Raw genomic sequence first — 14,516 nt, 5'->3', positions numbered from 1 at the left:
AGTCAAAATTAGTCATCTGGAAACCTTTTTAGTGAGCAGAGCGAAGTCAACCCTTTTCGAGCACCATGAATCGAATCAAGGCTGAAAGTCTAAATCAGGTCAGATGAATCCCACTCTAGGTAAACCCTTTTCCCTCTTTTGACTACAAAGGGAGTTTAGACAACTAACTCAGAGTCAGATGTCCAGACTGGAGCTGGGTTAATTCCTTCTGTGAGGATTCATGTTATCCCTGTAAACTGTCTAAACTCAGCTTCAGATTAGGCTGCTTGCAAATCCTAGCTGCCCTTGCTGCTTGCAGCACAGCAAGCCTTTTAGGAAGGATCTAGGTCTGCCCAGATGTCACACACCGGCTCACAGTCCCACAGCACAAAAACGTGCCCTGGCAGGTCTTCTGAAGAGTTAGGGGTGCAGGGAAACACCACCTGGTCCAGGGCAGGCCCTTGTAGGGAATAATGGTGAAGTGAGGGGCAAACTTGGCTATACACCTGTGGTCCCAGGAGATACAGGGTAGAGGATGTCCTGCAGCAAACACTCTCAAGACGTGCTTATGTTACATCAGCGTTCCCATGCACTCAACGCCACACATCTGAGGCTTACACGTATGTCTTCAAAAAGAAGACACGCTTTGCTGAGCTTTCGCAGCCCAAAGTCCTGTAGTGGTTTTGGCTTTAAGGTGTTGTTTTTCCAATAGATTCCGTATTCCATTTCTGGAAACATATTAGCTTAGCTATGTTGTAGGTAAATGGTGTTTTAGTTTTTGTTTTCCTCTACATTCAGTCAGATTCATTAGCCCTAGTTTTCACTTGTCCTTTGGTCCCTTGCTATTGCTTGGGTAGTATGAAAGGAAGAGAAATGCGTGTGGCAGTTGCTCTGGCATAGACTGGATAAGCTGAATTATGGCTGCTTTGTGTCACAGTAGAGCCTGGCCAAAAGATAGCATCCTGATGGTCCTTGGCTTTGGAAATCATTTTCCATTAATTATCTGCAAAATATTTACTTTAAAGGTGCTGTGAACAATTAAGCCAGGAAGCTTGTTTACTAGAACGTTTCCTCAACAAGAGTGCAAACACCATTGACATGAAGTTTTTACACTTTTCTCCCAGCTCTAAATAAACATTGTGTAGCACTGATCAGGATTTTGCTTTGGTTAAAGAAGGACAAGACCTCTGGTGTTTATTTTTTCAAAATATATGTATTGTTAAAGAACAACTGTGTTCCTCAGTTACTTCCCATGCACATACTCAAATTACCTCTTTCTTTCTTACAGGCATGTAGCCACCGCTCTAGCTCAGAGATAATCTGTTGTACAACTCCTTCACTGAAAGCCTTCAATCTCCAACCACCCTTTGTAACCAAAGCGTTCTTTATTTTTGATGGTGTAAGCTCCTTGTACTTTGATTTTGATTATGTAAATAATCCTGTATTTAAGCATTTTGAAAAGCCAGTGTTCATCTCAAGAGGCAACCAAAACGTTCTGGAAATTAAGGTAAGAAATGTTGAAATATATTTTTAATTCATTCATTTTTCATCTGATCTACTCTAATCTACGTCAGTTAAGCAGAAATAGAGAAGTATTCATAAATGCACTGAATGCTACCTTAGCAAATAGGCTGTGAAGCACACATCAACAGTCAACTACTTAAGTGTAGGCTGATACAGACATTTTGATGAAAGAGTGAAGACATATAAAGGAAACCCCAGGGTAACAAGGGCAGAAAGAAAGATTGAGAGCGCTGTGTTCAGTAATGTGTGCTTCTGAGGCCCCAGTTGTCATGACTTAAAGATGAAGAGTTGAAATTAAAGATATACCAGGGCAGCTGCTGGCGTCAGCTGGGACCGAAGAGGGGCTTCCTCCTTCTCTCACCAGCGAACGTGGGGACTGTGCTGCACCAGCTTTTATCTAATTGCTACAAGCTGCTTCACCAGTTCAGGATTAAACATGGCCAACAGCCTAGAATCAGAAATATCTAGTCTGCATGTGCGTCCCATCTCTTTCTGTCATATGATTTTGTGTCCTTTTGCATGCAAATGGAATAGCCTTTAGAAAGTGGCCTAGTGGCTTTGGCTGTCTAGAGCAGGGTGAAATTCTGGTCTGTGCACAAAGTCACTCAAGAGGATCAGTGACCACTGTAGCCTAAAAACTTATGGATCCATGAAAAATGCAAAGTTGATGCTGAGTGCCCATTAAAAGAGCACTGAGAATAGCCTACGCAGTACAGAGATACATCTCGCAGGAAATGGGGGCCCACGCAGGCACAGTCTGTTTTGTGTAACAGTGCTGCAAAGGTAAATCCATTTTACAAAAGAGAATGATTTTCTGAAATTTAGTGCTGCTTTGGTTTAGCGTATAGAATAAAAAAAGAATAAGTATTCATAATTTATAATCAATATTTATGACAATTTATTATGTGTATGTAATTGATGGAGAATGTTCATAGTTTCTATAGAGTACAATATATAAAAAAATTATTTACAGAAGAAAATCATCTTAATGCTTAAGGCTGGGGTCATCTCCTTACTGCTGCTCCATACAGACCTGTAAGCCAAAGGTCTTTAGCTCTAAGAGAGCGATGAAATCTGGAAGTCCTGAGGTCTTTGACTCCAAGATGGCCCAGGGGCCAACTCCTGAGGCTAGCAGGAAATCAGACAGGATTCCCTCAGCGTGCCTGTCAGTCATGCTTACTTTCAGTCAAACCCCCTGAAAATTGAACTATTTCTACAAATGTTTTTGTCAAATTCCATAATCAGTCTGATTTTTTTTTCCTAGTTGAAACTCTTGGTCACACTATCACCCCTTCCTCAAAGCAGAGCAAACCTTGCTCCGGTTTAATTGTGGAGCAATGCTAGAAAGAGTTTGGGTGTGCAAGCCAATGGAGAGCTGAGAATCTCTCTGCATAGCTTCTGTATGGCTTAGTACCTCTGTGCAGTGACAGCAGTGGTTTTCCACTATTTTCCAGGTCTTGCGCATCAACCTGTCAGAAAGAAAGAAGACTGATTTGAGAAGAATCATAGGTTGGAGGGGACCTCTGGAGCTCATTGTAGTCTAACCCCCTCACTCAAGGCAGGGCTAACTTAAAAATTTGTTCAAGCTGCTTATGGCCTTATCCAGATAAGTTTTGAAAATCTCCAAGGATGAAGATTTTACAGCTTGAACAAACTCAGCTCCCCTAGCCTATCTTTATACGTCATGCGCTTCAGCCCTCAACCCATCTCAGTTGGCCTCTGCTGTACTTTTTCCAGTTTGTCAGCATCTCACTTGTACCAGGGGCCCCAAAACTTAACACAAGACTCCAGATTTGGCCTCACAAGTGCTGACCAAAGGAGAATAATCACCTCCTTCAATCTTCTGGCTGTGCTGTTGCTCATGCAGGTGGTTGGCCTTCTTCACCACAAGGGCACACTACTGCCTCATTTCACCTTGTAGTCTACTGTGACCACCGAGTCCTTTTCTGCAGAGCTATTTTCTACCCTGCTGTCCCCAGCCTGTGCGGGTGCATGGGGTTGTTCTATCCCCAGTGAAGGACTTTGCATTTATCTTTGTTGAATTTATGAGGCCCCTGCTGGCCCTCTCCTCCAGTTTGTCATGGTCCCTCTGAACAGCAGTCCCACTCTCCAGTATATGAGTCATTTCCCCAAATCTGACACCATCTGAAAATCTGATGACAGTGCATTCTGTCCCGTCATCCAAGTTGTTGATGAAGATTATAAACAGTATTGGTTCCAGTATCAGACCTTGAGGAACACCACTTCTTAGACTTTTACCCGTTGAGCTGATGGTCCAGTCAGTTTTTTAGCTACTTTCAAGTCCACCCATCTGGTCCATATCTTCCCAGTTTGTCTACACAGATGCTAGGACAGACTGTGTTGCAAGCCTTGCTAAAATAAACGTAAACATTGTCCACTGCTCTCCCCTCATCTACAGAGCCAGTCACCTCATCATAGAAGACAATCACACTGCTCGGGCAGAATTTGCCTTTGGGAAACCTTTGCTGGCTGTTCCCAATCACCTTCTTGTCCTTCATGTGCCTAGGAATGGCTTCCATGAGGACTTCCTTCATAACCTTCCCAGGGACTGAGGTTAAAAATTAGGTGCTTTCTGTTCACTCTCTTTCTTTTACTCTCAAACCTTTTATTCTCCGCTAAGGAGAAGTCCCCATGCCATGTATTTACGTGCAACAACAAAGTTGGGAAGAAGCCATTCAGGTGACAAAGTCTGGCTGAGGACCGTCCCACTGAAGACTGACCAAAGTAATAATTTTGTAGCTTTGGTATCACCTGTAGACGTGGCACCCATGGCAGATGTATACCTAAGCCTAATGCCCTGATTATTTCCTGGCGACCAACTGGAGAACAACATTAGTGAAAGCTGATTTCTTAGAACAAAGCATGAACAAGCACCAATTTAACTTCTTCTAAATAGAATTAGTTATAGTGGATGCTTCTATAAAAACAGTGAGGCGACTTTCAGAAATTATATTCAGGAGCCAAAAGATCATTACAAGCCATACTGGCATTTTCCCTGGCCCCATACAAAAACATATGCACACAAGTTTACGTGCCTCTTGGACATATTCTGTGCAGTAATTGAGCAAGACCAGCATGAAATTAAATGGCAACTTGCTTCAGTGAACAAACTGTTCTACCAAACCAAAGTTCTTTTATCTTTTTTCTTAATTAGTTTCTGAGGGATGGAGGGAGCTTTTATCACAAGTTTTTCAATCAAACTAATCTAGTGTGACATATTTGGCTTTCATCAAATGATGGTGGGTACTGATTGAAAGGATCTTTTTGGTTTTGCCTGATGACCACAACATGTTTTCATAAGGGAATGGTACACACAAAAAAACATTAAGTCTTCTATCTAAAGCACAGTCAGGGCACTGTGTGCCAGGAATGCCAGTCTCTCTTGTCTTCAGTGACATCCTTGTTGTCTTCCACACTATTGAGTCTCTCAAGGTCCCACATCATCACTGTCTTTCTTTGCCAAGTATGTGACTCTCTGAAATTTCTCAGTGCCCACCATACCCCAGTCAGAGGGGTCACAGCAGAGTGACTTGATGCACTTTCCTGCTCCAGTCCCACAAAGACACCACTTCAGAAGCGCTCCCATCTCCTGCCAACTTTGGAAGCACTCAGGGTAGGAGAAATCCCAGGATTTCACAGTTGAGGACAACCGAAGAACTCAGTTGCTCAAGAGAACGTAATTCTCCCACAGGAGTCCGTGACCATGGGATATTCGCAAAGAAATTCATGGACAAGCCATTTTTCCTTTAGAGCCTCGGTCTGGCCACTTCACATAATTGGGAACTTTCGCTGCAGCTTAGGTCAAGAAAGCAGTCTGTTCTTAAATGTGACAAGTGATGACATGCCTCAGAGACAGGATTACCCCTATCAGAATCACTTGGTGGTCCGTATTTGCAGTGAGGGTACTTGTCTTAACTCTGCTGTGAGCATCACTTTGGAGGCTCTTGAAAATGCCCTTCAATGCCCTCTTGGTGCAGGGCAGCCCTTTGAAGTGCAGTTGCGTCTCTGAGTTTTCAAGACTGTGTGCCAGGCTGCTGCACTCTCTGAGGAGCTGCAGCAGCTCTTCCAGCAGCTTCCTTCAGCCCATGATCTTGAGCGCTAGTGTGACTGGGACAGATGTCAGCAAGAAGGTCATTTACTTTACTCCTGTTATGTCTTTTTTCCTTTTCTCTAAGGAGCAGTCCTCTACATTGCAAAGATGACAGACTGTCAATGGTATCCCACCACCAGCATAGACCCTTCTTACTCTTGGTATGGACTGTGTGTTTCCAGTCATCGCCTAAGCTGAGACCCAGCTGCACCACCTGCAAAGGCTTTGTCTGATCAGTGGTTATGCTCATATACCAAGCCAGTACTGGATTTCTGTGCATTCTTCAAGAAGAGGCCTAGGAATGAGACTCTAGTTGACTTTAAATTATTTATAAATATTATTCCTTTGACTAGAGAAATAAATTTTTCCATGTCACCCAGTCACATTTGGATCTTCACTGTTCTGTGACATATCTGTCCCAAAACTAAAAGATAAGACTTAATAAATCACCTAGTCTGTTTCTAAACCAGTATAACACATTCTTTATGAAATAATCTTAAGAAATTCTTCTTGTCTATTTATAGATGACTCTATTTTTCCTCTTTTCCATAGCACATAAAACTACATGTTTACCTTAGCATCTGGTCCCAGACAGTGCCCTACAGAAAGCCTAATAGCTCTGAGCAAACTAAACTGGAAGCTCTATAGCTGCAGTAGCTCCTCTTTCTTCCCAAGTTAATCTGCTCTGTTTAGGCATCTCAGAAATTCCTCTGACACCAATCTCAAACTTTCCGTTCCTTACTTTGGATTCTTTCTACCTCTCCTAGGCTCTCTCCTAGTCCGAAATTATTCTGATCTCTCTATAGCTGTGAGGCAGTTGGTCTATCAGATTCCTTTGTGGCAGCTACTCAGACTTGTAACTAGGTACTCCAGCCTGCATGCGAGGGATGCTTCTCTGTAAGAGGGCAATACATATTTAAAAAGAGGAAATACTGTTTCCCAGTTTTCACATCCGTCAATTTCCACCTGTTCTTAAAACTAGAGACAAATTCTGCTCTTAGAAGACTTCGCTGAAAGAGTTTTGAAAATATATAAATATGTATTATTAATTACTATTACGTATTAATATATGTAATATATTAATGGTAATAACTGAAAACTGTGATTGTTACTATAACTGGTTAAGGACCACCTTAGGAAATGCCAGAATTACTTTTTTTTGCTCCAGGGAAGCATCAGTTTGGTGGAGAAAAATTTCTAAGATTTGGTGTAGAAGAAAGGGGGAGGCATTCACCCACAGTCTCCTGGACAACATATTTGTCTGGGAGATAGGAGACCCAAATTCAAGCCTTTGGAGCTACTTGCTTTAAAGGAAAAATCTGAACATGAGCATCTGTCAGTCTCCAGCAAATCCCTCTACTAATAAGCAATAGTTAGTCACTCACGTGCTCTCTGGCCCATTGACTATTTACTTAACATCAAACAGAATGGCTCCAAGAAGAGAGAACAGAGAGAGCAACATGGATTTTGTTGGCCAGTGATTAAAAAGCAATCCTCTGTGATGCAAGTTTGCTAGGGTTAGAATAGGACATTAAACTGACTCTCCCATGTTTTTATGAAAATTTTCCCAGGGCTCAGTTTGATTCTGCAGCAAACCCAAAATGTATTCCAAAATAACACTTTTCCCCTCAAAATGAGGTTCTTGTTTTCTTTTCAGCACACGAGGCCCCGCTGCAATGTCAGGCATTATGTGTTCTTATGTCCTCCCTTCTCATGAAAGACTCCCAGATCCAGCCCACATAAGGAGATTGTAGTACTGTGACCCGCCCCCATCCTCCCTTCTTTCTTTTTCCTCCTGTTTAATATGCCTGCTCTTTCATCTTACTGTACACTCCTCAGGGCACAACTGTAGCTCCTTAAATACTGATGCAGTCCCTAGCACAAGAGATCTTGAACTTGGCCTTTGGACACTACTAACACAATACCAGTAGGAATAATATTTCTTCCAAGTCTGGGATGTGAAGGCAGGTTTTCTGAGTAAGGAGCGCGCTTTTAATGCTGTTATCTTTATGAGGGTTTGTTCCTCTTTGATCTGTAGAACATGATTCCGTTTAACAGATTTGTCCATTTTTATGATTACGATTCACTTGTTCTCTTTTGAAAGCTTCGCTCCCTCCACCACAACCACTTGCAAAACAAAATGTTTGAGATGCCTGTATTCTGTGGATAACATAATGCCAGTTTTGTATAAACAACAGGGTCATATAATGCTTCCTTTCTCGTGCAAATTATGCAACAATTTAAACAGAACCAACAGAATTTATTCCTTGGACATTTACATTTTTAGAAGTGTTTATGAGCTGAATGAGTGTTAGTGACAGCAGATTGTATCCTTAAACGTTATAATCCCCTCTGACCTTTCTGTCAAACTTCCATTTAAAAGAATAAACCTAATATATGCATATTGACAGGGCAACATAATCTTGTATTATTTCTTGCTTTATTTCACAACTGTTTTTCCATTAAGATAATATTTTTCAAGGTAATAAAAGGACTTCTCCTTAACTTTTACAAGGTGGTTATGTAATACAAAATTGATTTTTTTTTTCTTTTTTTCCAAGGGAAATTATATTGATTCAGAAGCTGTTAAAGGAGAGGTGCTAAAAGTTGGAAATAAAAGCTGTGAAAACCTCCTCTTGCAGTCAGAATCAGTTCTGTGTACAGTTCCGAGCGATCTGCTGAAATCTAATAGTGAGCTAAATATAGAGGTGAGGTGGCTACTCTGCACATGTGGTATTAATGTGACTTTTAGTATCAATCTCAGCATCACTATGGGACCTACAAACCTTAAACACAAGCCTAAGCCTGTGTTTACAGAGCTATCTCTATCGCTGTTTGTTTGGGATTTATATTCAAAATAGCATTGATTACTTAAGAAGAAACTTTGTTGTTGTTATTGTTGTTACCTGTCTGTATAGAGACTTTTTGGAGCGTTAAGCACAGAGCAGGACCTAAACTAAGCACAAATAAAGAGATAATTCTTAATCCAAAGACAAAAGGCAACATATGAGGAAGAATGTTAACTATAATGACGTAGCTTTACTTTGACCTCACAATTCCTTTTTTCAGCAAAAATATCTGCTGAGATCAATAGGTTCCACTTAGGACAAATGTTTGACTTTTAATCTCTATTGTTCTAAACGTGGTTTCATTAGAGTCCTTCAGAATGGTACTGTAGATTTAAATGGTGGACGGTTTTGACTTATGGATTCATAAAATACGACAGAAGTCTTTCAAAATCTTTCAAAACCTTTATATCTTTTAACATATAAGTATGGAAGGTTGGAGGTTTGGGGGTTTTTTCCATTTAAACTAAGAAGTTTGCTAATTATGGACTCTGACTCATTGAAAACATGGGAAATTTTGTCAGTCATCTAAGTGTGAGTAGAATCAAAGTCTATGTTATGATTTTCATCCAGATTGTGAGCTCTTTGGAGCAGGGATCATCTTTTTGTTCTATGTCTTTATGACACTCGTCTCAATAGGATCCTGGGCCGTGAATGGTGTTCCTATGTGCTGCTGCAATCTAAAGAAATAATAATAACTAATTAACTTTATTCATACAGTAAATATTATTTTATTAATTTATGTAAAATAGTATTAATTTACTATAAGAAGTACAAAATCCGTTTCTTGGATATATAGCTATAAAATTAGATGTAGCTCTGTACATCTCCTTTTGGCAAATCTGTTTCCCAAATCTGTAAATGCCTAGTTTCATATAATATTTGTGCGTGTGTTATATTCTGTACCTATTCATATTTTTACATATGCAGCTGGAACTGGAACTTTATTGAATCAGCTCAACTCTGTGATATTTCCTTAACCTCTAGGCAAGACGTGTGTGTGAATGCATATCATACAGTAGGAGGCAACACAACATAAAGGGGTTAAACAAGGTTTCTGCTTGTTTACTGGCAAGGAGTCTCAGAAATTGCAGTCTGCCCAGCGAGGAAGAAAATTTGCTCTTTTGACAGGCAAATCCATCATTGCTGTACCCAAAGGAATGAATTCCACAGAAAGAAGAGAAAAGATGGCCAAAAGCATTCCAGCTGACTGAGCCGGGGCCACGTGACCCAAAAGAGTTTTTCCCTGTTAGCCACTTGGTGTTTGTTTCGTTATTGGTTTTTTTTGGGGGGGTGTTATGTTTTGGTTCTTTAAACTGTCGACAAGCTAGCAACTGGCAAGGGACAGGATCACGTGACCCTGGGAACTAAAACGCAGGCACGCTGTCAACAGAAAGGGAGTTTGACGTTACAGTGTATTTGTGTCAAAAGGACAAATATTAAGGACTTTTACGCTATTTTTTTATACCTAAGTCTCAGCCCCTTATTCATAGCCCCACACAATTGTTTGCGCTGTTTGAGTAAAAGCATGACTTTAGCCTTCTGAATTAGCATCCGGTAGCAGTGGGTCCCTGTTTTGCAAAGTGTGTGCAAGTGTGTGCTGTGTGCATAGCGTAGCTGCGTCCCTACCAGAGCTCCTGAAAGCATGTAATGAGCCATATGAAGGTATATCTGATTTCACGTACACCAGTGTAATCATTCCTGCACTCCCAAGTTTCTTCTCTCAGTGGAGCATCTTAAAATCAAGGTTTAATTCATATGGGACATTTCCAGCTCATATCTTAGTGCTAATAACGTAACTCCTACTTGCCTTTTAAAATCTTCACAGTATCCATTTTTCTTTGTTTTTTTCAGTGGAGGCAAGAAGTTTTGTCAACGGTGATTGGAAAAGTGCTGATCCGGAAAGATCAGAATTTCACAGGACTGATTGCTGGAGTTGTTTCAACATCAATTTTAATTTTGATCTGTTTGGTGGTTTTCCTCTGGAGGAGGAAGAAGCAGCAAATTAAAGGTCCATCATAGTCAATTCCATCAAATTCCATCAAAGTCAGTTATTATAGCCTATATTTTAAAAGCTTAAATTAATTTATGCTCCTCTAAAATTCCAAGCAATGCCCTTCTACAGCCTGTCCGCAGAAGTTTCACAGTCTAGTCCAACTTCAGCTTCTGGCTGCTGCCTGAGCTAGATGAAGGGCCACAGTATGCCTAAACAAGAAAAATGGAGGAGGAGTTCTGAGCTATCACAGAAACTTAATAACTTCTCTTCCCCAATCAGCCTTGGAAGAGGGGACGAGTAAATGATAAACGTAGCATCAAGCGTACTTCAGCTTCATCCAGATGCATTGCAGTCCTTTAGGCTATTTCGGGACTGTGCAAGACACAGAGCCCTGCGGTGCCCCAGTCTCCTATTCACCCAAACCAGGAACATGTCCAGAGTGTGCTCCCTCTGGCCCTGTGTCTGGATTTCTTTCCCGGGGAAACCACGCACCAAGCTAAGGGGGAAGGAGGAGGGGAGATGGCATAAAACTAGGTCTTTTATGATGTGGTATCATGTTCAGGTCATCAGCCTGGCTGCAGAAGCTTCAAAGCTCTCTTGTATCTTCCAGCACAGACATAGCCCGGGAGCTATGGATAGGGCTTTAACATGAGTTACAGCAAGTCTCATGCTGCAGAAATTGCTAAAGCTCGGATCTTGTGTATGTCTGTCTTAGCAGCTCCTCGACCCTTTCCCCAGCAGAGCAGAAAAGCCTAACTTAAATGAATACCATGTGAGGGTTTCCCAATATTTCTTCCTCACCCCCCTTCAGATCTGGGAAGTGATCTAGTCCGCTATGATGGCAGAGTACACACTCCTCATCTGGACAGGCTGGTGAGCGCCAGGAGTGTAAGTCCAACCACAGAAATGGTTTCAAGTGAATCCGTAGACTACAGATCAACTTTTCTAGAAGGTTAGTATCTCTTATGAATCTACGCAGACAATGCCTTTTTAAGCATCCTGCTTTTCAGCTCTCTTCAGATGGTAGCTATCTCAACTGAAATCTTAATTTCAATTTTTTATCTGGTTTATCCATATATCCGTTGTTCAGGACATTCATGTGCTCACAGAGCAGAGCTTCACAGGTGCTTCCCAAGATTAAGGTGCAAAGGATTTTACTTTTGCTGTGCTTAAGTTGGAGAAATATTATAAAATATTAATAGTGTTATCATTGTAAAAGCTCACTGAAAGTATACCTATAAAAATTACTATTCTCCACACTTCATTAGGAGCTGCTGGATGTCAGGATTTTGTGTTATCATTAGGTCCATTCTATGGGCAAATCCAGCCTGTAAAAAAGATTTTAAGGATAACGTCAAGTGGTTCCAGGTTTAGTGTGTCTCTGTGACTTCCTATATAGTCATTATAAATCCATTCTGTCAGCTCTACATGGGAAATGGAGTTCTGTAAACTGATACTTTTTTCTCTTCATGTATCTCCTATAAACTCAGCAAAGTGGCATGTTGTATGACCCAGAAATGTTCACTTTAAAAATTAAACTAAGGAGGCTGTGAAAACTGTCACAGTTTAATTGGAGTTCATGTGCCCTGGGAGGCCAAGCTCCGAAAACACATTGTTTCATTTTCAGGTCTTTGAGCAGGAGGGAAGAATAGTTTTATGCTGGATACATTTTTATGCCTTATAGCACTATTTTTCTTAGTCTTGACATAGGTAATAGTCTTGTACTATTTCAGGTGCTGCTGTATGCAACTTAAGAGAAACCACCCAAATCAGGCCAGTTCCCAGTTTCCTTTATGATTCTTTAATTGCAGCTGTCAGCTTGCACAGGATGTTTCTTGATTGAAGGATTCCCAAAGGAAAAGAGAAGCCTATGCCAGTGGTTAGAAGGGAAAGTGGTTGAGGAGTTGCAACGGAGACAAAACTATGCAAAAATCCTTGGTGGAGGGTAGCTCTCCAGTGATCCTGAGGCCAAAGCACAGTAGAGAATGCACCAGAGAAGTAGATTCATTCACTAAATATCCCTGTATGAATATTCACTTTAATTACTGTAAAAGAATAAAATGATAGGAACATTAGAAAACATGCAAGCTTACATGTAGCAGCTATAAAAATTGTTTTGCAACCCTGGTTAGAGTATTTTACCATGCTTATGAAATAGATATTTGCCTTTGGTAACATAAACATGGCTTTGTAAAGGGAAGAGTTTGTGTTTTTGCCTCTAGACAGAGCAGCGCTGAGTTTTTCCCAGCACCTGAAGCGATAACAATAACATTATATGAAAACTTCCCAGCTTTTATACATAAATATATAAAGCATGTATGTGCAGCACAACTTTACCCTCTCTGATAAAATGTCTGATAATTTGTCTTGTTAATTTCCCCCCTCCCTTTGTTTTTATTCTTGGGCAAAATTCTGCTCATTGACTCCACTGGAATGATTCCAGATTAAAATTCTTGTAATATAAATTTAGCTCCTTAATTCTATTACACAAAATATTAGAAACATCTTTTAATTAAAAGCAATTTAAAATACCTGAACAATATGTTGTTGACAAAAATAATTTTCTCATATAAATACTCCTTGCTTCACAGAAACATTTTAATTTCTGCTATTTTAAATTAGCTGGCTCATGTTATTTTCATGTGTTGCACCAACTGTATTATCTTCAGCAGTTACAGGATATGAATCACCTCTAGGCATTTCCCTGGTTGAATATTTACCATTGGATAAATATAGCTAGTCACCAGCAGTTTGGAAACCTTCATGAAATGTAAGGTTCCCTACCAAATTAGAACCTGACAGTAATAAAAGTTTCATATCTTTAATTGTTCACTTACTTCCTCCTCTCATATTGCTGTCATTTTCCATTTTACTCTTGATACTCCTAATTGCTAGAAATCCCATGAACTACACTTGGCAAGAAACGTCAAGGCCTCATTCCATCCCTTCAGAAAAGCAGACGTTTTGCCATTTACTGTCATAAAATCAGGGCTGAGACTAGCATAAGTTTCTAGTGACATGGTTTTCCTGGAGTTTGGCAGATTAGCAACGCATATTTTCTTTTTCCCTTTGTGACCAAAACTTCTCCAAAGCCAAGCCGCTTCCAAATTGATAAACTCAAACCCTTGCTCACCTGTAAAATAAAGCGCTCTGTTTTCCAAGGACAAGTCTGAAAGGATTATAACAGTTTCTGTTTGTCTTGCAGACCAGTTTCCAAGCATGTCTCAGAATGGCTCATGCAGACCGGTGCAGTATCCTCATTCTGACCTCTCCCCAATTCTGTCCAGTGGAGACTCAGATTTAGCCAGTCCACTGCTCCAAACTAATGTCCATATTGATATCAGTGCCTTAAATCCAGACCTCGTCAAGGAAGTCCAGCATGTGGTTATCGGTGCTGACAGCCTGATCGTGCACTTCAGTGAAGTAATAGGACGAGGTGGGTGTTGGCACTCCTACCTAGCAAACTGGTGTTCTTTTTGGATAATTGCTCATTATAAACCAGTCGGAATATGGTGGTTATATGCAGGTTTCTCGAGCTTTTTACCTCTTATGGCACTGCATCCTATGCATCAAATCAAGGGGGAGTCAAGGGCACAGGGCCTGTTAGGTCAGCTGAAGGTGAGTTGGGGCATTTGGTGAGTTGGGGACGACAGCAGAAAGGGAAGGAGTCCGCCACTTGTCAGGGCTCCTTCGAACAGAGAGACCTGTTAGTCCCCCTCAGCTAGCTCATTTCCATTTCATAGTCGCGTGGGTCACGGGAGAGGGTAGCCAGGGCCACCACTCCAGGAGGATGGGGAGCAGCAGGGAGACTGCAGCAGAGTATCGCAGGAGCCTGAGGCACAAGTCCCCATGGCGGAGGATGCTTAGGTGGAAACCTGGTGATCTTAAACTCTGTGCATGAGAGCTGGGAGGGTTGCTACATGACATTGAAAAATGCCTGCAGTCACCAGCTACACTCAGTAAAAGTCAGCGTGGGGCAGGTGAAATGCACATGCCCGTTCTTCCTCTGCAGGTTCCTTAGGTCAGGAATTTCCTTCACCACTTGCTTCCTCATACCACA

General features: G+C 41.1%; 1 protein-coding gene and 1 long non-coding RNA gene across 6 annotated transcripts in view; one reads left to right on the top strand and one right to left on the bottom strand.

Moving 5' to 3' along the window:
• MET (MET proto-oncogene, receptor tyrosine kinase) overlaps positions 1 to 14,516 on the top strand; it is a 91,398-nt gene that overhangs the window by 65,871 nt on the left and 11,011 nt on the right. For all 5 annotated transcript variants that reach the window (XM_068932682.1, XM_068932673.1, XM_068932692.1 and 2 more), the window contains 5 exons: positions 1,268 to 1,486; positions 8,176 to 8,322; positions 10,315 to 10,471; positions 11,268 to 11,408; positions 13,662 to 13,892. In XM_068932682.1, the coding sequence (XP_068788783.1) occupies positions 1,268 to 1,486; positions 8,176 to 8,322; positions 10,315 to 10,471; positions 11,268 to 11,408; positions 13,662 to 13,892 (895 nt within the window). The remainder of the gene's footprint in view (positions 1 to 1,267; positions 1,487 to 8,175; positions 8,323 to 10,314; positions 10,472 to 11,267; positions 11,409 to 13,661; positions 13,893 to 14,516) is intronic.
• LOC138066046 (uncharacterized) overlaps positions 2,748 to 14,516 on the bottom strand; it is a 35,318-nt gene continuing 23,549 nt past the window's right edge. Inside the window, exons 2-3 of the long non-coding RNA XR_011139223.1 lie at positions 10,271 to 12,501; positions 2,748 to 2,972 (exon numbers count right to left, since the gene is read on the bottom strand). This is a non-coding gene — a long non-coding RNA (uncharacterized lncRNA). The remainder of the gene's footprint in view (positions 2,973 to 10,270; positions 12,502 to 14,516) is intronic.

The sequence above is a fragment of the Struthio camelus genome, chromosome 1 (assembly GCF_040807025.1).
Source record: "Struthio camelus isolate bStrCam1 chromosome 1, bStrCam1.hap1, whole genome shotgun sequence".
NCBI classification, from domain to species: Eukaryota; Metazoa; Chordata; class Aves; order Struthioniformes; family Struthionidae; genus Struthio; species Struthio camelus.
Note: the sequence above shows the minus strand (reverse complement) of the source record. Positions and strands in the feature narration are given on the sequence as shown.